Below are 27,074 nucleotides of genomic sequence, written 5' to 3'. Positions count from 1 at the left end.
ATAATTCTTTTAACAGAGTAAACCCATTTTGTCTAAGTGTTCGTTCTGGTATGCAGGTAGTTTTTGAAGGGTGTCTGAGGGAAGAATTACAAGCACAGGGTGGGGAATTTGGCTTGCTACAGTTTAAAAAGCTCATCTTGTGGAATGTATTGGGTATCTTTTATATGCAGGACACAGTCTACTGCCTCTGAGAGGGATTTCAAGAAACAAAGACAAGGTATCTGGCTATAAAGAGACTATACTCTCATAGGAAAAATTATGCGTCCGTTTGTGGATGTCTGATCACATGATAACAAATAGTGCCAGGCCGAGAGCAAATTCCTTCTCCAAAGTACCAAGGAAATGTGCTGTAAGATTGGAGTCAAGGAGAGCCACTTCCAGCTGGGCTGACAGAGGAGCAGCATCACAGGGCAGTGAGATTTGACTGGGGCTTGGAGATGACAGCAAGGATTTGGGAGGAGAGCACAGCAAACACGAGAAGATAGGGCTGGGGGTTAGGCAGAGTGCAGATAGCAATGGGGATAATGAGCAGACAGGCGACTTCGTTTGGCATGAAGGGTCACCAGAAAGGAAGAGTGGGGAAGTATATTGAGTAGATGGTGGAGGATCTCCAGTTCCTTCCTGACAAGTTCAGACTTCATTCCACAGGCCCTGGGGATCCAGGGAAAAGAAACGAGCAGAAGAGCGACATGGTCAAAGTTATGTGTGAGACCATCCCAGCTTAGTGGTGGAATGCTGAGTGGATGAGAGGAGTGGAATTTGAGAATCAGGAGGTCAGATGTGAAGCTAATCGAGTCCACAGAAATTCAGGAGGTGACAGTGCAGGTGGAAAGGAAATGATGAATGTGAGAATCCCTGGGAAGGAAGAATCACCTGGACCTCAGCCCTCTCACTATGAACCACTGCTCTATTAATGTGAGAAGTCAGAGGCAGGATAGCCTAGCCATGACTATGATTGTCTTTGGGGTCAGGGTCAGACACCTGGCTCAAATCCCCAGCCCTTCATTAACTCATTTTGTGACATTGAGCAGGTTCCTTAGCCTCCCCAAGCCTCAGTTTTCTCATAAGTAAAATGGGGAGAAGGGTACATACCTCATAGGGATGTTGCAAAAACCAGTGGAAGATACGATGGTTGCAGTAATGATGCTTCCCAATGAATAGGCAGGCACGCAAAACATTGCTGTGCTCCTCAGGAGGAGTAGAGCCAGAGCTTAACCTAAGAAGTCGCTGTATTTTCACAGACAGACTTTGAGGCCTAAGACTCTTGTTTTCATTTTTTTCTGAGTAAGCAGACTAACCAAGTAACTAACCATGTGTCCCACCCGCATGTCATTTTCCCCTCTCCCAACCACACAGTAACCTAGTGAATACTGTGTGTTTCTGTATTTTAGTGACTGACCATGTGCTCTGAATGTGCTGTTCCTTCCTCTCTCTTGCTTTCTGAGCTAATAGAAACAAAGGCTTAAAAAAAAAAAAAAGCCTAAATAATGTGCCTCCTTGTTGTTTGGCAAGTAACATGAAAAAAATAAAGGAAAAATCATGGTTACCTATCTGCTGCTGCCTTCCCTGGCCCTGGCTCAGTAGCCTTCATCTTTTCAGTTGTTCACCAGTTGTAGTTTTGTACCAGCTGCTCTACATGGCATCGCAGGGGGTTATGAAGATGGTCAAGATGGTACTCCTGGGGAATCTCCCATTTACTATGAGAGATAAGGTATGTACGCACAGAATGAGGTTGCATAGTAGATATGAGGCACATTGCTGGATAAAGTTTAATAAGAGAGAGACTGGTTTCATGTCTGGTTTTATGGTGTGAAATATACATACTCAGAGCTGGGGCCTGGGAGGCACAGGAGCTGGGTTTCCAAGGAGCAGAGAGGGCAAAGTGTCGCATCCCTGCTTATCCTTCATTCTTGGTGAGTGGGAGGGGAAAGAAGGAAGGTGGCAGGAGAAGATGGGTATTCCATGGACAGCCCCGACCAGCAACACTGGGTTCAGGTCCTCTGATCATGTGACTGATTTATTTATAAGGAGATGATACAAAACATTCTAAAAAAAAATGAGGCTGGCATGTGTTATAAGGTTCCTCATGTCACTGTGTGGTTCCTTAAAATGGCAGTCGAGAGAAATAGCTTTCTAGTCCTGGGCTCTTGGCTGTTTTTATTGTACGGACAGTGTGAGTTCTTTTAGTGACCAGGTCCTTTTTTCACCCTGGCTGCTAGACAACTTGATAGAAGCGTGTGCCCACCTGTTGTAAGAATCACCTCCTATAATGTGTTTTTCTATTAGCCTTAATTCTGGCTCCATTATAAATTCCCATTCTTGTTCCCTGCCCTTCCCCTCCCCATCCCTTTCCCCCTCTTTGTCACATCCACCTGATAAAGATGTATTTTATATACATCTGCCTCATTTGCTGTAATTCCTTTCTGGAACAATGTGGAGGGTAATGAAAGGAAGAATAGCTTCCTCAGAAGTTCAGCCTCTTCCCAGGACTAAATCTGTGCAAAAAGAACAACTGAAGTGCAGAAGGAAGGAAAGGAAAGGAAGCCGCAGCGACATGTTGCTCACGATTGCAGCCACCATATTCTTGGGCCAGGCTCTGTGGCCTTGGGGCAGGTTTCTCTCCTTCCCCAAGGTCCAGTTCCTTTGCTGCATGGTGCAAAGCCTGTGCCTTCCAAGGTATTTTCCAAGTTGTTGACTCTGTGATGTCACTAAGAGAACAGGTGGAGTCTAAGTGTGTACAGTGGTTTCAGCCAATAGTGACTTCACCTGTCATGCCTGAGGCAAGGCCCCTGGAGCGGGAAGTCTGAGTAGGTGGTTTTCCTTCCTCTCCAGAGCCACTCTGACTCTTTGTCTCTCCTTCTTCAGTAGCCATGGGAATGGTTTTTCAGGAGGGAGCCTTGCTCAACTCACTTTTCTCCATTTACTCCCACCTTGCTCTCGTCCTGGGGCTGCCCAGTCCCTTGGGTAGAGAATCTTCTTCCTTCTTCTGAGCCAGCTCCAGGCTTCTATTCTCCCATCCTCTTCTGGCTGCTGTGCTTGGCCTTATCCCTCCGGTGTTTGAACAAGACCTCGCCGACCAGCCTGGAGAGTGGGGTTGAGAGTCCTCAGCAAGTTGCCTAGATGCACCAGCATCCCTGCACAGCATCCCTTAGATCTGCTGTCAAGTCACTGGTCTCACCTGAATCGTTTCTTCGGTTATTTCCTGCCTGAGTTAAAGTAAGCACGCTGTTCTGTGAAATCGAGCCCTCCCTGAAACTCTGGGGTTTTATTTCAGCAATGACGTCCCGCCACAGCGCCACCCCCCCCCCCCACACCCCCTACCTCCGACCCTGCCTTGAGATGAGTTGCTCCCTGTCATCTGCATCTGATGTTAGCTTCTGACTTGGAGATGAGTTCATTTCTACACATTTACATTGTGAACCTCTCGTGTGCCTGGTACCATGATAAAAACTGACGGCTTCCGCTGGATGGTTTTGCCTGCCTCACCCCTGTCTTTCTCCTTTCTGCTCTGCCCCTGCCTTTGCTTCACTGCTTAATCATCTCTAGGCCCCAACACCCTCTCCCTTCCTGGCAGTTCAGTTTTACAAACATCCTCTGCTGTCCTGCCTTAATAGCTTTCAGCTTCAGACGCAGGGGGAGGGCTTATTCTCTGAATTATTGTTTCTTTTGCAGTTCTAGCATGGTGAATCCAGCCTCCACCGTGATGGATACATCCCAGGAAAACACAAGGAAGTCAGCTGTGTCTCTGGCTAAGGTAGATTGAGATCAGACTCCAAATATCTCATTTTTGGCAAGAATGCTCTTTTTTTCATTTTAGCAAAGCACCATGAAATAAAGAGGATTTTTTTTTTTTGCACCAAATACAGATGATTTTTACTGTTTAATGTAAGAAGTCACTCTTGTGGTGGAAAAGTTGATGAATACCATGTTTCTGCATGCTGAAGACTCTGATTTCTTGCCCTAGAGAATAAAGAGTCTCATGCTATTGGGGACTGCTGCTTTTTAAGCATTTGGAATGTGACTTGTTAGTCCCGTATCAGTCCATATTCCTGTTCTTAGCTTCCTGAATCTCTGTTAGAGGTCTGCTTGTGGGAGGGGATTGCCAGTTTCTGAAACTCTAGGCAGTAAACATTGATACTCAGTTTTATATTAGTAAAAAATTCTATTTACTGATCCCCTTTCTGTCGTTGGAATTGATGATCATAATAGTGATAATGAAGCACTTCAAATACCTTGATAAGTATCTTTTAATTTTTTATAAGAAAGGTCATTTACAATTATATTTAGTTCAGCTTTAATCTAGTACAGCAAGAGTCTCATATGGTAGAAAGAGCATGGGGGGAATCTGCCCTGATTAGTTTCAGGTTTACCCTAACCTTGACCAGGTCCAAATTTTCTCACTTTTGTAAAATGTGAGGTTTAGATTCAAATGCCTGGTTCTGGTCTAACTTTGTAGGACTCTGGATTGAGTGTATTTTATACAGTTTAATTTTTCTGGCATATATGGTAACTCTGTGCCGGCCACATTAACCAGGACAGCAATTTTTCAAACAGGCCAGATAGAGTTTACTGGATAAAACTATCAATACTGGAGATAATAGGCATTTGCTAACACTGAGTTGCTGCTGTGACATTTAAAATGAGTTTAATAAACAATATTTTTCCCCAGCAAAGGAAAAATCCGTTTAATAGCTCCAAGTTGCCAGAAGATCACTTATCTCAACAAACCAAAAGTGAGCTGTCACAAAATGGAAAGGCTGGTTTCTCTCAGACTTCAAAAGAAGGTAAACATTATTTTTACGGACTAGATATTTTTATCTTTGTTATCTCTGGGCTGAGGGAAATTCTCAGAGTTCCTTTAACTAAAATAACTTTCAAGAGAAAGTGAAAAGTCCTGATAGTTTTCTTATTGTGTTATGCCCATTGGTTTCCTGCCTGAGGGAAGGAAGCAGACATTTTAGAAACTGGAAATTCATGCATTCCAGTCTTGGAGCTGACACTGGTCGTTTGACCTCCGGGCCTTAGGTTCCCTCTCAGTGAACTAGGGAATTTTTTGACCAGAGGCATTCAGTCATTCATGTAATGGCGCTTATTGGATGTCTGCCACATGCAGACACGGTTTGTGTGAAATTAAAAGAGTTTGCCTCAAGAGAAAAAAAAGCCACTTGACAAAGTTGTGATCCTCTAATCTGTAATTATCAGCCTGGTCCCTGAGGAGGCATTTGATCAGGTTTGGTGGCTTAATTGATTTAAGTCTGCCTCTTATGGAATTTTACCATTCTTCCATGCCATTAAGAAGAAATACTAGACAATTCAGTCTCTTCAAAAGCAACTGTAAGAAGATTCCACGTGCGTTAAAGATTAAATGAGGGACAGAAAATTAACATTGAACAGTGGAGTTGGAGTTTCAGTTATCCTGTTTTAATATTAGCTTATTTCCCCCTTTCTATTGGATACACATTATATTATGTAAAATATTTTACAGAAAAAAGGCAATGGAACATGCTACCTGTTTTTTTAACTTTCTGAAGAAAATTAATTTTTGTTTTTATTTTAAAGATTTATTTATTTGAAAGAGAGAGTAGGAGGGCAGGAGCAGAGGGAAAGGGAGAGAGAGTCTAAAGCAGACTCCATGAAGAGTGCAGAGCCCAACTTGGGGATTGATCTTACCACTCGTAGATCATGACTAGAGCTGAAACCAAGAGTCGGACACTTAACCAACTGTTGCCACCAGGAGTCCCTGAAAAAATTAATTTTTGTTTTAGAGATTTTCTTTTTAAAAAATTAAGATTTTTTTAAGAAATTTGAGTTCCTTGGGGCGCCTGGGTGGCTCAGTCGGTTAAGCGTCTGCCTTCAGCTCAGGTCATGATCCAGGGGATCCTGGGATCGAGCCCCTCCCCTTGCTCGTGCCCTCTCTTTCTCTCTCTCTCTCAAAAAATAAATAAAATCTTAAAAAAAAAAAGAAAATTGAGTTCTTTTTTCTGGTTTCCATATGTAAATTTTTAAAGTGGCTTCTGTGTTTTTCCTTAGCCTCCTTAAGGAATTTTAGAAATCTTTTCTAAAAAGTATTTTATTGAGTATAAAAATACCACAAAGTATGTATGTAAGGCACAGGAATCTTAAATGTACAGGTCAATGAAGTTCATGCCTGAATTTTTAAATGCTTTTTAATTAGGTCTACACTTACGATAATACTTTATTTTCTTTAATATTTTACTGCTTTTGCTACATGTAGATTAAATTTATGTGAGGCGTTTTAAGTAATAGAGCTATTCTCCATTTGACATGTCACCTAATGTGTTTTAATTTGCAGGTGAATTGTCAGAGTCAAAAGAAAACTCATCTATCCCAGATACTTCAAGCCAAAATTTAGAGAAACCAAAGCAGACATTTCCAGGCTCTGAGAATGGATCTCCGGTCAAAGCTCCAATCCCCAAAGCCAGGAAAATTCTCCCCAAATCACATGAGTTAAAGCAAGAAGATAACCAGTCTTTTCCTCGACAAAGGACAGACTCCCTAAGCACAAGGGGCGTTCCCAGGGGGATCCTGAAACGCAACTCTAGTTCCAGCAGCACAGACTCGGAAACAGTTCGTTTTCATCAGAACTTGGAACCCAAAACCAAAATTGTGTTCCCTGGCCTCACCATCCATGAGAGAATTTCTGAGAAGGAGCATTCTTTAGAAGATGACTTCTCAAACTCCCTGGAGCCATTGAAGCATGTGAGATTTTCTTCAGTGAAGGATGAGCTCCCCCAGAGTCCTGGGCTAAGCCATGGCCGGGAAGTAGGAGAATTTAGTGTTTTAGAATCTGATAAGTTAAGGAATGGAACGGAGGATAATGTGGACATTGATGAGTTCTGGAATGACCCTAAGCCTTCCCAATACAGGAAGCCTTTGCCTTTACATCAGTCAGCCTCAAGCCCAAGTGCATCAAAAAATGGAACACAGCGGCCAATGACTTCTGGTTCTTTTCCAATGAATGGGCACCATTCTCCCTTAGAAGTTTTAACTCCAAGACCAGAGTCTGTTGAAAATGCATCCACCACCAATGAACACAAAGCTAAACCATTAGAATTATTAAGGCTTGAATCAGAATTGTCCAAAAACCCTGCTGGTAAGAGATTTGTCACTACCCGACTATAAAAACCAAACCAATGGGCTTGGAATGGCCAGGCCAGTCCTATAGAAGCCCCATTTGGCCTCCTAGACACTCCAGCTACAATTCAGGCAGGTGCCACTGGGGAATGATTATACTGCCTCTTAATGGGTTTGGAGGTTTTCCTCAATCATCAATAACTAAAGGGATAACTAAAACTAAAACCAGGATAGTTTCTGGTCCATTATGCTTTTCCCTAAAAAATGTAACTATCAAATATTTAACCAAACAAATTGCAGTGTTTTGAATTAAATCAAAGTGTGTATATAGAGTAAGAATTAAATATGTGCTAATACCTTTGTACAGAATATATTATTCACCTAATGCATATTTATCAATTACTATTTAATCAAACTTTGATTTTTTTTAAAAGATTTTATTTTTAAGTAATCTCTACACCCAACGTGAGGCTGGGATTCACGACCCCGAGATCCAGAGCTGCACACTCCACTGGCTGGCCAGCCAGGCCCCCCAGATTTTTTTAATCTTAGAAGAACCTACTTTTTTTTTTTTAATTTGGGAGAGAAACAGAGCATGAGTAGGGTGAGGGGCAGAGGGAAAGGGACGAGCAGACTCCTGCTGAGCCGAGAGCCCAATGAGGGGCTTGATCCCAGGACCCTGAAATCAGGACCTGAGCCAAAGTCAGATGCTTAACCAACTGAGCCAGCCAGATGCCCCAAACCTTCATTTTCTTAGCCATTTGTTCTTAGATGTTAAAAGTGCTGATGGAACTTTCTCCTTCAGCTGCTGTGAGCTGAGAGGCAAAGAGAATACTGCTTTTCCCTGCTACCTAGCTAACTAGCCCTGTCTTGGAGATCTTACACCTCTCAAGGGATGAGACACTGTTTTCCCATACCTATATGATTATTTCATAATTCTTATGTTTTAAAAAACAGGAACAATGGAAAAAATCATGCTGTGTATTCTCTCCCATCTTCTCTAAGTCTTCCTCCAGCCCTATGGTAATTTCTTTATAGTCAGGAAAATTTACAATGGCAGCAGTCACGCATCTGATGCACTTGGTCTCCTCCTTCCTTATTAGTCAATATTAAGTTAACCCTGGGTCACTTTTGCTCAGCCCTAAAGTTTTATACTTGTTCAGATCAATCCACTTCTTAAAGAGCAAAGCACTTTCAATAACCCCCCTGCACCCCAGACATTTTAATCATTTGAACAGGAATTTTTTTTAAATTAAAAATTAGTAGGTTCTTCTTCAATGGAAAAAAACCCTCATATTAAAGGAAATTACCGAAGTTTGATAAACATGGCCAAATAATTGGATGGTGCTTACTTAAATGTTTATTCAAAAGATGAAAAAAATTCTTTAATAATATTTTCCTTTACTATCATTCACAGAAAAAATTTGGTAAACCTTTCCTGTTTTTCAAACTATACCTGCTTTCCCACAGACTAAGGACTATCTTTATAATTTTATATTAACTACTTATTTGTGCTTTCTGATTTTTATTTTTAAAGATTTATTTATTTTAGGGAGAGCAAGCACATGAGTGGGGGGGCATAGGGAGAGAGAGAATCTCAAGCAGACTCCCCACTGAGTGCTGAACCCAATGCGGGGCTCAGTCCCATGACCCTGAGATCATGACCTGAGCAGAAATCAAGAGTGGGAATTTAACCACCTGAGCCACCCAGGCAACCCTGTGCTTTCTGATTTTTAAGTCCCAGCTGACCATGAAGTTTGGGAGGAAGACATCGTCAGCTACATATATATATATATATATATTTTTTTTTTTTTAGATTTTTTTTCTCTTATAGAGAGCATGCGCGGGGGCAGAGGGAAAAGCAGACTCCCTGCTGAGCAGGGAGCCCAACAAGGGACTTGATCCCAGGACCCCAGGGTCACAACCAGAGCCCAAAGTAGACCCTCAACTGACTGAGCCAAGCAGGCATCCCCAGCTACACCTATTTTGATCGACAGGTCTCCTAGCTTTAGAGCTTATATACAAAGTTCTGCTTGCTTATTAATGCCCTGCTTACCACAAAAATATATACAAGTAAATAATGAAGCATAGAAAGAAAACCAGGCCCCCAGAAATGGTAAATGCAAAGTATGTGAATTATAAGGGTTTGACTTTAGCTCTGACCTTCAGGACAGTCAATATCACATTCATTACTACACTGCAAAATACAGAGAAGATGGAACACTGCCTGGCATCAAATCTTTAAAATAACTGTTCTTATTTTAAAAGTAATACATTTAAAAAAAAAGATTTTATTTATTTATTTGGCAGAGAGATACACAGCGAGAGAGGGAACACAAGCAGGGGGAGTGGGAGAGGGAGAAACAGGCTTCCCGCAGAGCAGGGAGCCCGATGTGGGGCTTGATCTCAGGACCCTGGGATCATGACCTGAGCCAAAGGTAGACGCCTAACGACTGAGCCACCCAGGCGCCCCAAAAGTAATACACTTTTGTTGTAAAACATTTGAAAAGAAGAAATGCACACAGGATAAAACAAATACCATCTGTGATGTCATCATCCAGCACTAACTACAGTATTGCTGACATGTAATTGTAGAGCCTTTCAATAATTTTCAAGCATGAATATAATCTTAAATTATGTTTGTACTGCCAGAATTCTTTTTTTTACTAATAGTATGTTATAAGCATTTTTTCATCATTGTCTTCTGTTAAACAAATGAACACAGAATTCTTCAAGATTTCTCAAAAGAACTTCACAATTATTGACATATATTCAATAGTACAATGTGTAGTTAAGGAAACCAAGATCTGCCACGTGCCCATTATTGTATAATACTTTGTTGTTTTCACGCTTAGCCAGAGTCGATGATTAAAATAAAGGTAGAATTTTATTAACTGATATGTCCTCTAGTGCATTTGAAATGTAGCTGACGTCATAAAAGTTCAGTTGACTTAATTTTCAGGAACATGCGCTGCATGGCTTAGCATTTGTAAGAAAGAGGGAGGAATGCTGAAACACCTGGGTGTTAACTAAAGGGATGGGTGCCTGAGCTCCCTTATCTAAGTGTCCCATGTGCCCTTTGATTAAGGCTCAGAAAGGATTCTCTCTGCTTTCTTGATAGTTTAGAGCTTAAATAACCTTCTCTAGCATCTTAGCCATTGGTCAGCCAACATCAGGGAACGGGTGACGATCACATTCTACATCAGTCTTGTTTTGTTTATTTGGCTCACAGAAACTACTTAGAAACTCACAAACTGTAGAAGGGAAATAGGGGATAACAGAGGAGTCTCTTGAGATCATGATCCTCAAACTCCAGTATACAGAACAATCTCTGTGATAGCTGTTAGTAAAGATTCCTGGGCCCCTCTTCCAAGATTCTGGTTTAATCTATCAAGAGGAAGGCCCAGGAATACAAATATCCTCATTGTACCATTCTGATATTCTGGAGGGAGCTCCAGAAAGTTGTTTTCCCAACTCCTGAAATTTTCCTTGGTCTTTGTTCCTCAAACTCGGTATAAGCCACCTCTAGTGTTCAGAAGTATGCCAGTGGATGGGTGGAGTCATAAAATCAACATAGTACATCTTCCTACAGTGTCAAGTTTTATGCATAGATTTGAGAGTAGAAGAAAAGTAATATTGAAAATGTAACATGGATCACAGGCACCTGGGTGGCTCAGTCGGTTAAGCATCCAACTCTTGGTTTCTGCTGAGGTCATAATTTCAGACTCATGAGATCCAGTCCCATGTTGGGCTCCATGCTCAGTGGGGAGTCTGCTTAGAATTCTCTCTCCCTTTCCCTCTGCCCCTCTTCCCATTATTGCGCACATGCATGTGTGTTCTCTCTCTCAAATAAAATCTTTAAAAAAAATGTAACATGGATCAGAATATAAAATCCACATGAGTTTTTTTTAAGTAAGCTTACACCCCATGTGGGGTTTGAAGTCATGACCCTGAGATCAAGACTTGCATGCTCTATTGACCAAGCCAACCAGGCACCCCCATATGAATTTTCAGAATAAATCAGAGACGTCAAAGGAATTTTTCAACTGGCTCTATACCCCATACCTCAGGCGTCTACATTTACCTTCCTTTACTGTCAGAGCAACTCTGGTAGAATATCTTAATTAGGATATAATTAATTAATATCCTGAGAAATGCTGATAGAAACAGCTAGTGGTGTGGAAAGTATAAATACAAAGTGCCTCTTTAAAAGATAATGTGAGTGAATAATAATTCTTTAAGCATTCTCTTTCCTTATTTAGAAAAGCATTTCTTTGTTGCAGATGGACTGTCTTGTGTTGAGCCTGAGCCATCTCAGGTGCCAGATCACAGTTCTAGAGACTGTCAGCAAGGTAAGCCCCCTCTTCTCAAGGCCCTAAAAGCTAGGACGTCCTCACACTCTGGTCCATTTGCCACTGAGATAAGGAAGACAACTGACGATTCCATATCTAAAGTCCTAGACTGGTTTAATCGGAGTTCTCATTCAGAAGACAATAAGTCACCTCTCCAACATCCCCAAAGAATGGAGCTGAAAGAAGAAACACACTCAGAATCACCAGTTGCTACTGCCTTGGTGAGAGATGACACCATTCTAAAAGAAAATGGCTCAAAGGCTCTGTTACCCACCAAAGTTAAATTGATGCCTATGGAATCTGATTCAACGTTCCAGGGAAAGGGAAATACACTGCCTTCTAGGACTTGCCAAAATAATAATGTGAATATCAAACCCAAATCCATTGATTTGTCCCAACAAGGCAAGGAAGGTCCAGCCATATTTCAACCATGTGAAATCTATGGCCCAAATCAAGGGAGTAAAACTATGGACTCTAGCCAAGTTTCAAAAAACAGAGGAGAAGGAAATCGAGTACTTACCCCAATTAGTTACTATTCCTACAGTGCTCTCAAAGGACCTGATGCAGAAGACCAAGTTCCATGCAACATTAAGGATGTTGGCAGCTTAGATGAAGAGCCTAAGCTTCATGTTTATGAAAAAAATAGAGGAAACTCAGAAGTGAATTTTGACTCTTCAATACTTGTCAAAAAAACAAGTTTGAAAGAGAACATGAGGGCAGAGAGAGAGAGCAAAGGAGGAGATCCATACGTCCTGAAAGCTTCTTTAGAGCCAGAGAATATTGAGTCACTACACGGGGCTACCAAAAACAAATCCTGGAAGAAACCTGAGGTCCAGTTACAAGAAGCTGGTGAGGTTCACAAGAACCAAGTGCAAAGAGAGAAATACAAAAGAGTAAGTGAAAGAATATCTTTCTGGGAAGGTGAGAAAGCTGCTGCTAAGTTAACTCATAAAGAACCCACATTGTCATGCAGTCAAGGGCAACCCTTGGCTAAAGCATATCAGCCTGTGAAGTCCATGGACAGTTTATCTACAGGCCAGTGTGAATATAATCAAGTCACTAGCAAACAAGTGGTCCTAGATGAGAATGGCCACACAACCCATCTCTCCAGTTTTTATTCCTTGAATAAACCTAAAGAGACCAGGCCCCAGATATCCGGTCCATCCAAAAATTATCCTTCAGTTGACCAATCAGATGAAGTGTCTCCCTTTCAGAATAAGATAAATGAGCCTATAAAAAGATTGCCAGTGGCAGAGAGTTGGCATTATGAAAAGGATATTACTTTACCGGCTGGGCAACATCCTTCAAATATTGGGAGTGGAACGCATACTCCTTTGGAGAAAGACAAATCTCTAATCAGTGAATCAAATCCCAACTTTAAAGTTAAGTCCCTAAAAGAAAGAATGGATGAATCCAATACAGAACAGGTCTATAATCACTCTCAATTTGAGAATTTGAGAAAGTTTTGGGACTTAGGAGCCAATCCAAACAGTCAAGAAAATGTTGAGAAGAATACTAACACAATAAGTCAAAAATATTTGGTGCCTTTTAATAGCCAGAAACACAAAGAATTCAGTGACATTAAATCATCAGGAAAGAATACCCATGAAATAGGGATACTTCGAGGTAAAAAAAAAATTCTGGTAAGAGGGAAAATAGAGAAATCAAAGTGCACACGCCAGGTGTTATCAGATGAAACCACATTTCCATTGGGACCATCCAGAAAGCCTACTCATCATTTGCCAGGAAATGAGTCATCAAAGGAAAATGTGGAAAAGAGTACAAAATGGTTTGTTACGCCAGTGTTTGAGGAAGAAAAGGATTACTCAGACCAAGAGATTCAAGAATCCATAGTTAAAACAAGTGTTTTGTCTAAAGACTACAAAGACACTTTTAATGACAGCTTACAGAAGCTACTTTCAGAAGCTTCATCACTAGCCATGCCTCCTTTGGGTGGAAAAGTTCATGGAAAACAAATGTCTGAACCAGATATTTCTGGAAATAAAAGATGGCCTCAAAATACAGATTTTGCTGAGACTGAAGAAGATGACAAAGGACATAAGGAGACCATTAATGAGCATGTAGACAAAACAGTAGCTCCTCTAAAGGTTAAGCCAAACACTTTGACTGCTGGTCTAGACAAACTCCTAAAGGAAGCATCTGGAACTTCACCCTGTCCCTTGCCAATTGTGTTGGAACCTGTTACCACTAGAATCAACTCTGAACCTGAAGAGGGTAGAGTTTATGAAAAAGGGATAGAATGGAGTCGCAGCACATCAGCCTATCAGAAAGAGATAATAGCTCCTTTTCCAAAGGGGAACGAAACTTTGGTAAATACAGTTCTCCCCCAGAAAACTGAAAGTGGTGAGTGCCAACTAAGCACAGACGACTTATGTCAGGTGGCCGCAGAATGTTCTCACCTATCGGGTCAACCTTCCCATCTTTACAGAAAAGATTCTTTTGGGGATGTGGCCAACTCTCCCCAAGAGATGCCTTCTTCCAGGGATGCTCATCTTGCTCCCCAGGATAAGGCATTACCTTTGCGAAGGGAAATTTCAGAGACCGCAGAAAAAGTCATTCTTCCTCCTAAAACTGCCTCGAATGATGTAAATGCTGTATTACAAAAGATACTGAGAGAAGCTTGTTATCCAGTTGGGAGGGAAGTAGTTCCTGGAGAAGTACAAGCAGAATTTCCTGAAGGAGTACAGGCAGCAGGTAGCCCCCAAAATTCTACACCATGGGCTACAATGGACATTACAATGCCAGACAGAAATGATTTCTATTCCTTCAATGTAGTGCCTGATAAAACTCATAACGTTGGATCTTATTTAGCTGCCCGAGTACCTCCATCAGAACAAACCTGTTGCTCATGTGGTTCCACTGTTAGTCAGCCTGGCAAAGAGTTACCTCAGGAAGTGGCAGAAATTGTGAGGGGAAACAGTTATTCAAACTAAATCAGAGTTCCTAGAATTCAGTGCTGGCTTAGTAAAACTACTGAAGGAAGTAATTGAAACCCCCTCCTCAAAATATGAAAGTGATCCAGGGACTCTTTCTCCATCAAAGTTAACAGGTAGGGCTGAGGTGTCCAGGCAAGCTGCTTCTGAATTCCATCCTGAGGAAATCAAAGAAATAGTAAAAAAGTCTGAGGCTCCATTAATCACTGAGAGTGCTTTTGATATTAGTTTTGAGAAACTTTTTAGAGAAACATCTGAAGCTCCTTCTTACCAGCTCCAGGTGTCAGTGAAGGAAGAAAAGCCTGAGAAGGAGCCTTCCCAGTCAGAGCAGGCCAGTTTCTTGAGGACAGTACCCCATTTTGACTGGACAGCCTCAGAGGCCTCTGAAATGAAGCTTATGAGTAATGTTTTCAAATCGCAAGTCAACCAGTGTGATGAAGTGTTGGGAGGTGACGAAGCTGTGACTGATTTATCGGTAGATCTTCGTGGTTCTGAAAGTGGGGTTGAGATCCCTGGAACCCTGCAGTTCTATGTGGAACATAAAATAGGGATCACTGAAACTATATACCCTGCAGAGGACAGGGATAGTGAAAGTGAGGTTGCAGGGGTTCAAGAAGGGGCTTCTCAGGAGCCTGGCTTGGAAGAGGCTCCTAAAGCAATTAGTATGTCCAGAAATAGGCAACCCCTTCCTCTCCTGACAAACACAGAGAACGCTACAGAAACAGTTTACGTCAAATTGATTCTGGCATCACCATGTAAGAGAATAGAGAAAAAAGAAGAAAAAGATTTCTCTGACTCTGATTTTTCAGGTGGCGACATGAGCTCCAATGCAGAAAGCTGGAGAAAAACCTCCAGTGAGCATTCTGAATTTTTTAACCCGTTGGTTTAATGAGTTGATTTAGGGAATGCTGTTGTAAAGGATGATAGGGCTTTTAAAAATGGGATTAATAGGACACGGAAATGGTGGTAAATTCTTATCACTTCAGTTCTACCTAGGCTTTGTTAATAAAAAGCTACATTTCCTTTTATATTCTTTAATCAAATGAGTTACATAGAGAGTTCTACCCACAAGGCAGTGTTTCAGAATCTGACTTTATTCTCATTAACAATAGAATTTTTAGGTTTTAAAAGTATTTTTTAAAGAACTTTTTGGGTTTAGAAAGTACTTCTGAAACATTCAAGCTAGTTTTCCTCCTGGAAATAATTTCTTTCTTAATTGGCAATCCACACAGAAGTCTCTAGCAAGATTTGTGGCAAGAAATTGCCACACACAAATGGGCACACATTTCCCTTTTAGGATGAATATTGTACCACAGTAGTGGCTAGGAACAGAGGGCAAGGCTGGAACTTTCTTTCCCTTAGATACCTTGTGCTGTGGTGTTTTGTTGGCACTCTTTTCCTCTTGTTTTCAATTATCTGCAGAATCTCCCCCTTCTCTAGAGTATGACTTTGGTCAGATGACTTCACCTGATTCCACCTGAGGGCCTTGCCTGGCCTGTTGCATTTCTTTGGCTCCTGCCTTGGCTAAGTGAATAAAGATCTTAATTGATTACCACATTCATCTAAGTGGGCTTGGGGGTACTGGTTTCAGCCAGGCTGGAAGCTGCAGGCCTTGTCTCAGTCTGCTATGGTGATCAACATGGGCATTTTAGCAGAGAAACCCAGAAGCAAATAGGAATGCACAATTACCCGATTATAGCAATGAAATGATAAAGGATGTTCTCTGGCTGGAACATTTTAACCACAATTGCACGACAGCTGGTGTCGGTCACCCTCCTAACAGTTTAGAAAATTGTCATTTTCTAGCTCCCCTCAGTATTGATGAGAATGAATAAGCTTTCCTGGGTGGATGACTCATGAGGTTTGGTTTCCTTTGCAAGTAACGGTAGGGCATCTTCTTGAAAACGGAGCAAACAAACCACCTTTAAATCCTATTACTCAAGTTGAAGCCCCTGCTACAAAGGTTGCTGGTAAAAGGAAAGTGGAATACCAGTCTCTGAAACCAGACATACGCAGGAGTATATGTCAGCATGTTCAACTTGCTGAAGGGGACCTTTACTAAACTACCCCACAAGTGAGGAGGGTAGACTGACCCATAGGAGAGCTTGTAAATTTGTACTCACTCTGGAGACTGTTGCCCCTAAGGTACATAGCTTTGTTTATGGTGTATCAGCATAACTGATTGAACAGCAAAAAACCTATCTAAAAATGAAATCATCAGTGTTAAATAACCACCCAGACAGAGCCCAGAGAAGATATTTAAAAGTTAGAAGACAACGTGAGGTATAAAATGGTACAGTTGTAGTTTTATATACCCTAACCTAAATTTTTATTTTTAAACGGGTGTGGGTGGGCTGGAGAGGGGAGGAATCTGCCTACAATGGCACCACAATTTTGGTGAGCAACCTAACATGTTTGACTTGTAGCTGAGCTCCTAATCAACCAATACCTCAGTATATTCCTTAAAAAAAAAAAAAAGTCTCCATGGTCAAATACTTTCGGAAATGCTGGGAATTTATGCACATTTTTAGCATATTAAAGTCTCCAAGAAGATCTGTAGTAAGAAGCCCTTAAATTTGAACACAGAGTATCCCAAATGTAATTCATCTTAGAATCCATTTGCTCTAGAAGGCCAATTAACATTGGGGAGAACTGGGATGCATTTCAGGAAAGTATTGTGTAGAGAAGTGGTTCCCAAATTCATTGGCTCATTAATGGAATCAATCATTGATTTAGCAAACTTTTTTTTTTTTTTTTAAGTAGGCTCCATGCCCAGTGTGGGGCTTGAACTCATGACCCTGAGATCAAGAGTCATGTGCTATACCAGCTGAGCCAGCCAGGTGCCCCTAGCAAACATTTTTGAAGTGCCTATTGCCAGCCACTGTTTTAGTGCCTAGAACATAGTGATGAATGACCATATTCAGACCAGAGCTAATCAATCCATGATGGAGTTTTCACTGTCAAAATAAAAGTTAACCGTCTAGAGATATATTTTTTGTATCGTTAGATGTATTTAATTTAAAGGACTGTTCTTATTTTGAGGTTATGCCCTTTTTCTTTTTTTCTTTTTTTTCTTTTGGTCCTAACACGACCTTTTTTTCTAACATGCCTTTTTAAAAAAATAAGTAAAGTTATTAGTACATCATAGAGCCCCCCCACACACAATTTAAAATGACTTAATAAAATAAAAAGTTGACTACCTCATGTCATTTCCCAACATTTTGTTGGAAATTTTACTAGCTCATGAATCCCCAAAAGCCTACAGTCTGTTGATCTGGAGAATTCGCCCATCTGTGTACCTGATTATACACAGATGTTAAGCATCTGAATCCTGCCTTCCATGGTTTTCAGCTAATTGTTTTAATGCTCCTAAAACCACTTTGTGGTTGTCTTCAAAAGCTAGAAGTGAAGTGGAAAGATTCAAAGTCTGGCGCAGAACAAATCATGTGCCTAAAATAGAGGTGTAGACGACTAAGAGATCACTTTTCTATTTATGTGGTTATCTTGTTCCTTTATGATTTATGCTTGCAAATGTTTCTTGACCAGGAAAATGGTTTTTAAAGGACATATGAAGAGTGGAGAATTTTTACTTTGTTCTGAGAAGTGCTTCATGGAGTAAATAAAACTATAGAGGCTTCTGACATAATGCCACCTCTCAACCTATGATACCAATGTCCATTGGTTAAGAGTTAGGATTTTTGGATCTTTTTTGTATTGTGCAGTGTTCATCAATTGTGTCTCGTAACAGGTTCAGAGGAAGAACGCAGTCCTGTCTTGAAAACTTTGGAAAGGAGTGCTGCTAGGAAAATGCCTTCCAAAAGTCTAGAAGACATTTCATCAGATTCACCAAGTGAGAATAAAGGTTGCCCCACTCTTCATACCACCCCCCCCCCTACCGCCCGTCTAAGCTTAAAAATGCTCATGTGCTTTTCTGGGGCCTCACTGCATGCTGTTGTGCACTGAAGCCCCTAAAGTGGGGGTTAACAGATGACAATAACCCTTCCAAAGTGACCAGAAGAAGTTCATCTTAAATGGACTGGAACTTTTAAAATTGTGCATGAGTTTTGGTTACTAAAGCACTAGGTTTCCTTGAATTGAAGAAAAAAAAAGAATTATTGTAAATATTAAGAGAATAAAAAAAGGCCAAATTCCTCTGTAAGTAAAGTGAAAAACCAAAAAAAAAAAAAAAGAATTGAAGAATCCCAGTTTGAGTGTTTAAGTCCAGTGAGTTTTAAAGATTGGGATAACTGGAGGTTCTAGTAAGAATAGCTAACATTTATTGAGCACTGGGTGCCAAGATGTGGCTAAGCATTTCACATGCAGCATTTCATCTAATTGGCGTATGGAACCCTGCAAGAGAGGATGGTTATTCCCATTTTACAGATGAGGCAAATGAAGCTCAGAGAAGTAAAGTACCTCATTTAGTGTCATGCAGCAGAGCTGTGTATCCGAATCAACAGACTACTATCAAGAGCATTTATGAAGTGACCGTGTTATATACGACAGTGTTGGATGTCTGATGAATTTTGCATGATATGGAGATGAGTTGGTCCCTAGCTTCAAGGACTGTCCTTTCTCTTTTATCCCTTCTTTTCACACATTTCTTTTGGATACTGGAACTATTAGCCCAAAAACTACCTGGCCTGTAACACTTTAGGCACACTGTTCACCCCATGCTTTAATTGGTGAAGGACTTCTTGAGTACTAACATAAAGCATAATATATATATATATATATATATATATATATATATATATATATGAGAGCGAGAGCTCACAAGTCTATATATAGTCTATATAGACTTGTGAGCCAAACAAGTGGACTTAGAAATCCTGACTTCTAGGGGGTTTGCTCTTAATTGTTTTTAAGCTAAGAGGCACCCCTGGGAGTACAGAGGGTCATGAGAAAAGTTATTGAATGGAAGTTAACCACTGCCAAACTCATATGCTTGAAAGTTGAACATTGTCATATTTAGAATATGCTTTAGGTATCTTCAATTGAGACTAAAAAGTCAGAATTTAAAAAGGAAAAGGGAAAAGCCACTCCATTAAATCCTAAAAATCAGAGATTCTCAAGGCTCTGAGAACAGTATTCTCATTTTGGAATATACAGTTCAATCCCTACCAGAGATCTTGGAATCTCAGGGTTGGAAGTGACCTTGAAGGTCACTCATTTTAAATATCCCCCCAATGCAGAAATTCCCTATAAAGCCTCCTCAACAGGTGGCCAACCCCCCCCACATCTGCCTGAATGCTCCCACAGAAAGCGAGTCCTGTCCTTTGTTAGACCGCACTAATTGTTCTTCCTGATGTTGGTGATGGGTCCTGAAGAAAAAAAACAAAACAAAACTCAGCAACAATTGTCCAGTTTGGCAAACCTCTTGCCTGTGAAGCATAGGGCTATTTCCATGGTGCAGCTTTAAAATACTTAGGAATGTGCAGGGTTAAAAAAAAAAATCACCATCAGCTGACGGGTATTCCTGCACGCTCCCTTCCAAATACCGATACCCACTCTCACACTAGCCTGCCAAGATTCCACTTAGCAGCTGGTCCCCAGTTACATCTCTTCAGTTGACTTCCCAAGCAAGGCTCCCAGAGGCATACACAAATGATGATGCATGCACAGAAATATTTGTTAATGACCATGGGTTTGAGAAGGTGTTAGTCATGGCTAGCATCTTACCCTTTCCAGAAGAATAGAGAGGCTGTTGCTGCCCTGTGTTTTCTCCTGCTGCTGGCCGATTGCTTGCTCTTAGCTAACCCTCTAACCCTGGGGAGTTCGTGTGCAGCAGTATGCTGATGTAAGCTGCATCGGGGCTGAAATGGGAGCTCCCGCTATGGCACTGCTTCAAGTAGCTAATCTAAAGAGAAAGTATTTTGGGGAAGACATCTTGGTTGCACCCCTCACTGCATCTTGACTAATTGCTTCCAACTCCAGGGGCTTCCAGGGACAGTCTCATTGTTCTCTCTCACCAAGGGTCAGTCGTGTTAACCATTTGTTACTTTCTCCTGAACAGATCAAGCAAAAGTAGATAATCTGCCAGAAGAATTAGTACGTAGTGCTGAAGATGGTAAATATCTTTATGTATTTGCATGTCTGTCTGTAGGTTCTGGGCGGTTTGGGCAGTCGCTGGGATGCAGCTGTTGGATAAATAGAAGAACGTCATTTGCCACTATGTGATGAATGGTGCCTAAGTTATTATAAAACGGTTCTGACTTGGTGCATTTAATACTAACTGTTTGTATTCTCAAGGCTTCTGGTAATACCGTTGTGAGGATCGCATCAGAGACCCTTGGGAAGTGAGGGTTTCTATAAATAGGATATTGTATTTCTATGGGTATGAGCTGATTTTTGCTACTCTGACTTGCAGAACTCCTTGTGAGGGCAGGAAGCGTCGGGTGGGTTCCTGGGTTAAGTTATTCCTGTATTTGTCTCATGTCTCAGCATTTGGAGCTCTCTGGGCATAGCTGGTAAAGCTTTAACTTCAAAGGGACAAGTCCCAGAACCAGAGTCAGGATCCTGCCTCGGCTCATTTAAATAGCTAAATATAGACTGAGGTAAAATTAACTGGTTCTGAATATTAAGGAACCAGAAGATCATGAAGTTTGTCAGTGGATTGAGTATTACGTGGTTCAGTTATAAAATATACAGGGTAATAGTGCCTTGGTGGGGGAAGGGATGGAAATGAGTCTGATTTTTATAGTTCAGCATTTATGCAAATGTGTAATTTATATTTGTACATTGGGATTGTGTTTTCTAAATTGCCTTTATTATAATAATAAAAATGTATATTAACTGAGCTTTCCCCATAAAATATAGCATCAGAACTCCTCAAAGGTCATTCCCTACTTTTGTGTCATAGTTTTGTTTTTCTCATTCTATGCTTGCAACAATTTCGTGGAATTAGGCAGGGCAGGGATTTTCATTTTCATTTACAGATAAGAAACCTCAGAGAAATGAGGTGACTTATCCAAAATCCTGTAGCTAGTTGGTCAGTGGGGGGAGGTGGCAACTAGAAGCTTGGCTTCATTACTCCTAGTTCAGTGCTCCTTCCATCCGCCAAGCCATGTGTGGCTCAGTGACTTAGTGGAAAGATGCAAAATATCTCCTATCCTGGATGTTGGATTTTTAGTTGAATAGGAGACCCCTAAAGTGGCTAATGAAGAGTCACTCTGGGGAATGGATAAAAGCAAGCTGAAAACCTGTCAGATATATTCTGCAATCTCTGTTGTGCAACTGACATGTGAGCTTTACTTTCATGTCTCTCTAATCCTTCTTGTAAAACGGTATTTATTCTCAATGTTGCTCTTCTGAGTAGATCAAAAAGCAGATCAGGAACCAGATACAAATGAGTGCATACCAGGAAGTGAGTAGCAGGATCTTTCTCACAAATGACTAAATGTTGCCACTTTACATGGTGTTAAATATACTGAAATAACTAACACTATTAATCACACAGTATTTGTTATTAGTACTAAAACTCTTGCAGCTTACAAAACTATTTCATTCTGACAGGGGTTTTATTAAAAACATTTTACTGCTGCCAGTGTTGAAAGATTAATTTGTGGTTCCGCTGGGGGAGAGTTACATATTTTAAAAATTTTTATGTAGACAGGTTTATGTAGTATATATAAATATATATGTATGTTAGTGCTGAGTATTATTATACTTCTATAAGTCTCTCTGCTCTTTGAATCTTTTCTTAGAATGAAGTTGGCACCTTCTGTTATCACTTGGCTTTATGTTGCAGTCTGGTCTTGAGTATTGGATCTCTTGTGGCCTTTACACAAGCCTGTAGATGTGAAATAATTTATAATTTATTTGGACCTAAGAAAGAATTGTACTTTTACAGTTAGTATGCATTATGGTTGTATATGCCTCTCTACATACCTATGGAAACAAATTTTATTATGTCCAGGGTTTAAGCTCTGAGGTTCAAACCTGGACTCAGTATATATTCAATATATAAAGCAAGTGAACATCTGAATCTTAAGAAATAAGTGCATATTTGTGGTGGCTAATGTCCATCTGCTAATTAATGTCCACCACCAATCGAAGATAATGATTGTTTACTCTTTTCTGTTCAATCTTAAGATTGCTGTACTTCACTCTGACTGTCTCGAGGACAAATAGCACATTAAAAAGGTGTCTGTGGGGCCTAGCAAAGCCTGAGATATGCATGTGTGTCGTCTTAGCTTCCCAGTTTCAGCCAGTTGCGTAATGCTAGGCGCTGGAGGTATGAAGATAATGATACACATGTCTGCCCTTAGGAGAGCACAAGATTTTTATTAACAGTTTCCCAATAGTCTGGATGTGCTAATAAGTCTTAATGAGAAGAGCAGCTAAATGAAGGAGCCATGTGATAGAGAAACAAAGTGCTGACACTAGAGGGCCGTGACATCTAGTTTGAAATCTGAAACTTGGCTCATGAGGTCCACCTGCCAGAGATGAAGGTGCTGAGCTTTGGCACATGACCTGACCAATTCTTAAGAAGTACCTAAGCAAAAAGACAATCCAGGTGTTGGCCCCTGATGCATGTTCTCTGTCCAGCTGCTGCAGAGGAACCAAGACTTCTGTCCCTCGGGGGTGTTGCGTAAAAAGGTTTCTCCAGCTGCTTTTGAACTGGCAGATACTTAAGTTTGGTCATCTTGTTTTAGCTTGTTATGTTTTTCATTTAGCCCGAGGAGTGAAAACAAAGGATAGACATGGAAATATATGCCAATGTATCTGTGTCTTTATTCATGACCTAGCTTCGTTAGGTCAAGCCAAATAGGCTCATCATGTGCTGAATTCTGGATGAATTAATTTCTCTCTTTTTTTATGGTATTTTCCAAGATGACTCTTAATGTATGGGCTGGGATTATTTTTTTTCTCTAGCAAAGAATGTATTCTAATCACAAAACAAAATTGAAATATATGATCAAAACATAAATTACCAAATCCTAATAAATGTAAAACTGACTACATTTGAGTAGCAGATATAAATTTTGAAAATAATAGGGAGCAGTATTATGATAGAAAGTTTTTGTGTACTCATTGGGCTCTACTGTGTCCTCATGGGATCTAACCTTATACTACTGCAGTGTAAGTCACCCAAATATACCCAATACACATTATTGTTTAATGGGTAGTGATTAAAGCAGGTATCATCTCGTGAGTCACTGTAAATGTATTTTGATATATTTGTGAGCCAAAGGCTAGAAGAGAACTACCATGTGAATATGCAAATCTTTGTTATTATAGTTCAATTTTCAGTTTCCCTTCATTAATTTTGTTTTAACTGAAGATGAATTTAGCTAATGCTTAGGGCTGAATTTGAGCCTTTTGAGTTATATATAGAAATATAATTTTATTTTTATCTGTTTTCCTGGTATCTTTTTCACTGGTAAAAAACTAAGTCTGTATATTTGTATCACACCGAAAAGGTAATTTAAAGATTATCAGAAAGTATTTACTTTATAGCACATACTTATATAGAGCATACTGTGTGCCAGGGTACTGTTCTAAAGGCCTTGAAACATATTAACTCATTCAGTAAGCAATCTCGGATTCACCATAAGAAAAGCTTCGACACCAATTCTTAGATAAAGAAGGAAATAGAAGGAAATAGGTTTCTAACTAGAGTTACACAAATGAAGAATAGAATTCATCATCTCATTGTGACTTCCACACATATCCTTACTGTATCGAAAGGTGTCTAAATAAGGTGTCTGATACTTTTCTATCAGAAAAGTATCTAAATAATTTATTTTCAAAAAATAATTAGTTTGAACTCATAGTCTTTCATAATTCTGAGTGAGAAACAGCCCCACAATCCCCACAATCACTGAACGAACAAGCCTTCCCTTAGACACTCAGTAGCCAGGACACCATTAGGATTGAGTTGTGTACGGAGATCCTTGCTGTCCAATGAAATAGTTTTTCAGCCTGCAGCTTGTTTTAAAAAATACATCCCAGGGAGATGAACCAATAAATCACACATCTTGTGGTTCAAATCTCTGGTGTGAAAAATAAGTGAAAGCCAATTCACAATGGCTATATGTTTTAATATAATTCAAATCCAGCTTCAGATTAATAAAAACTAACAGTCTTTGTTATTTTTCCATTGGTTCAACTCCTTGCAAGTTCTCTCTGTATAATTTATGAAAATTGCATGTTGCTTATCTTATCCTGTGCATGTTAACCTTTTTGCAAAAATATCTCATTCATAGATGAAAGAAAAGTGTGTTTTCAACTTGTTTTATGTTTGTCTGATAATGTGAGGACAATTTTGAATGGAAACACTGCTGTTTAGTTTCCACAGTGCCTTCACAGCCTGATAATCCGTTTTCCCACCCTGACAAACTCAAAAGGATGAGCAAGTCTGTTCCAGCATTTCTCCAAGATGAGGCAAGTTTGTCTTCTGTAACTTCAGACAAATGGAACCAAATAGGTGGATTTGCTGTGCCGAGGTTGGTGTGTTTGTATTCAGCAGTGGCAGAGACCAAAGAGGTCAGCAGGACTGACCCCTGCCTTTCCTATCAATAGAAGCAGCGTTGTTAATCCTGGAACAAGGCAAGGCATATCTCATTTGACTCAAACAGTAACTCATTTTGGTGGTGAAGTCAAGTTGCATTGATTTTTGTTTCAAAAGTGGGTATAAAATAAGAAATCCTGGCAGAAATATGTTGGTATGAACTAACCACTCTGTAGTTTCCAGTAGAGTTGATTTGTGAGAGCTTTGTCTAGGTAGCATGAACAATTTGAAAGCATTTGTTAAAGTAGTAAAGTGACAATGACACAGCAAACTTTAAGAATATCTACTGGCTGTAGGCAGTTGACATACATTATCTCATTTAACTGTCCAACATGCCTGGAAGGCAGGCACCATTCTTATTACCAGATATTACAGATAAGGAAACACTGGGAGAGGTGAGTAACGTCACTCAGCTAGAAAGGGGTCCAACCAGGACTGGAGCCTGGATCTGATTATCATCGTTAGCCATTATACATGCTGTCTCAGGTCGGAACAGGATTATTATCTTGCTATTCACTCAGTACTTCGTAAATACCAGACACTTAATATTCATTCTGATATCTAACTCTCACCAACTAAATGTTGTAGGTACTGTTTTCTCCATTTTATAAGAGAGGAAAAGTGCTTGAGAGAGGTTAAATCACTTTCCCCAAATCCAACAGCTGCTAAAACCTAGATCTAGGACTTTAACTCAGGTCCTTTGACTTAATTAAGATACCATGTTATGGGTGGAGGGATGGGTTAAGTAGGGTGATGGGGGATTAAGGATTGCACTTGTGATGAGCACTGAGTGATGTATGGAATTGTTGAATCACTATATTGTACACCTGAAACTAATATAACACTGGCTGTTAACTAACCAGAATTAAAATAAAAACTTGAAGAGCCAAAAAAAAAAAAGAAAGAAAGAAGATTCCATGTTCTCACCAGGGTAGTTAGGAGCTTGGAGTCATTCCTAGTGCTGACTGTGCTACTAATCTGTTGTGTGACTCCAGGTAAGTTCCTTAACTTCCCTGAGTCTGGTTTCCTAGTTCTACATCATTACGTTGTGAGGAGTCAGGGAGATAATGTGGGGGAAACATACGGCAGAGTGCCTGACACATAGTGAATACCCAGTAAATGCTAGCTGTTACTATTTAGAGTTTGGGTCTGATTTTTGATGGTGAAATAAAAAGCGTTATCCTCAAGCTTTCTCTTAGTAGATGAAATGTGAGGAAAGTTCTAGATAGCATATAAATTACATATCTCCCCCTGACCTCCCGGGCACCCCTCTGTCTAATCTTAGGCCTTAGATGAACTGTATCTGCAAATATATACCCTTGCATATGCTTAACAGCCCACATTACAGTTCCTCTGAAAAGAATCACTCATTCTTTGAAACTAAATCATTAGTTGGAAGCCAACAGTAGGCAACCTCATGGAGTTCCTGCTTTTACACCTTTGTAAATAGGCTTTGGTCTTGGTTGGTCATATGAATAAGCTATATAATAACTTAAGAGGCAAGTGACACCAGTTCCTGGTTTTTCATTTTTCTCCTCTATCAGTTTTAATGTGCTGCCTCATAGCTCCACACGAAGAGAGTCCAAATCATTTGAGTTTGTGCATCAGAGATGCCAAACAAAGCTGTAGAATTTTACCTCTCAAAGCACGTGGGTCAGACCGAATGTTAAAGGAAGTGGACATGAAACCAGGCCTTGTGCCTCCGTCCACTCTCCCTTTAAGGCTTAGCATCAGTCATGTTCATTGAGTGCCTGCTACATGAAAATCAACGTTCCAGGTCCACAAGACAGGATCTCATCCTTCAGTAAATCACTAGTGACCTGATACACTGGGTAGAGCACAGCACATGCTGTAATAGAGGGAAATGGGCTGTAAGTACATGGGTAGAGGGTGACAATGGACATACGGTGGTGTGGGTTTTTTTAATCCTTGAAGGAGGATTTTTTTTTCTTATCCATATAAGTCATGAATTTTGTTTTTCTTTAACTCCTTCCTTAATCTGCAATAGAATTGGCATCTGTTATATGATACATAATTGCATGGCCCCGGAATATGTTGGCATGTACTAACTACTCCATAAAGGTGTTTCCCTAACTCCACTGAACTGCTCAATAAACTCTCTAACTCCCAAAGGAGCTCATTCTGAATCATGAATTT

At 40.3% G+C, this 27,074-nt stretch overlaps 1 protein-coding gene across 1 annotated transcript in view; it reads left to right on the top strand.

Moving 5' to 3' along the window:
• SYTL2 (synaptotagmin like 2) overlaps positions 1-27,074 on the top strand; it is a 127,220-nt gene that overhangs the window by 85,235 nt on the left and 14,911 nt on the right. Inside the window, 9 exon segments of the mRNA XM_073879805.1 lie at positions 3,673-3,754; positions 4,670-4,784; positions 6,314-7,114; positions 11,379-14,380; positions 14,382-15,255; positions 18,150-18,251; positions 20,418-20,471; positions 21,720-21,767; positions 24,696-24,790. Of these exon segments, the coding sequence (XP_073735906.1) occupies positions 3,673-3,754; positions 4,670-4,784; positions 6,314-7,114; positions 11,379-14,380; positions 14,382-15,255; positions 18,150-18,251; positions 20,418-20,471; positions 21,720-21,767; positions 24,696-24,790 (5,173 nt within the window).

Source organism: Callorhinus ursinus, unplaced genomic scaffold (assembly GCF_003265705.2).
Source record: "Callorhinus ursinus isolate GAN/ISIS: 27379988/994484 unplaced genomic scaffold, GSC_fseal_2.0 scaffold35, whole genome shotgun sequence".
In the NCBI taxonomy this organism is placed as follows: Eukaryota; Metazoa; Chordata; class Mammalia; order Carnivora; family Otariidae; genus Callorhinus; species Callorhinus ursinus.
Note: the sequence above shows the minus strand (reverse complement) of the source record. Positions and strands in the feature narration are given on the sequence as shown.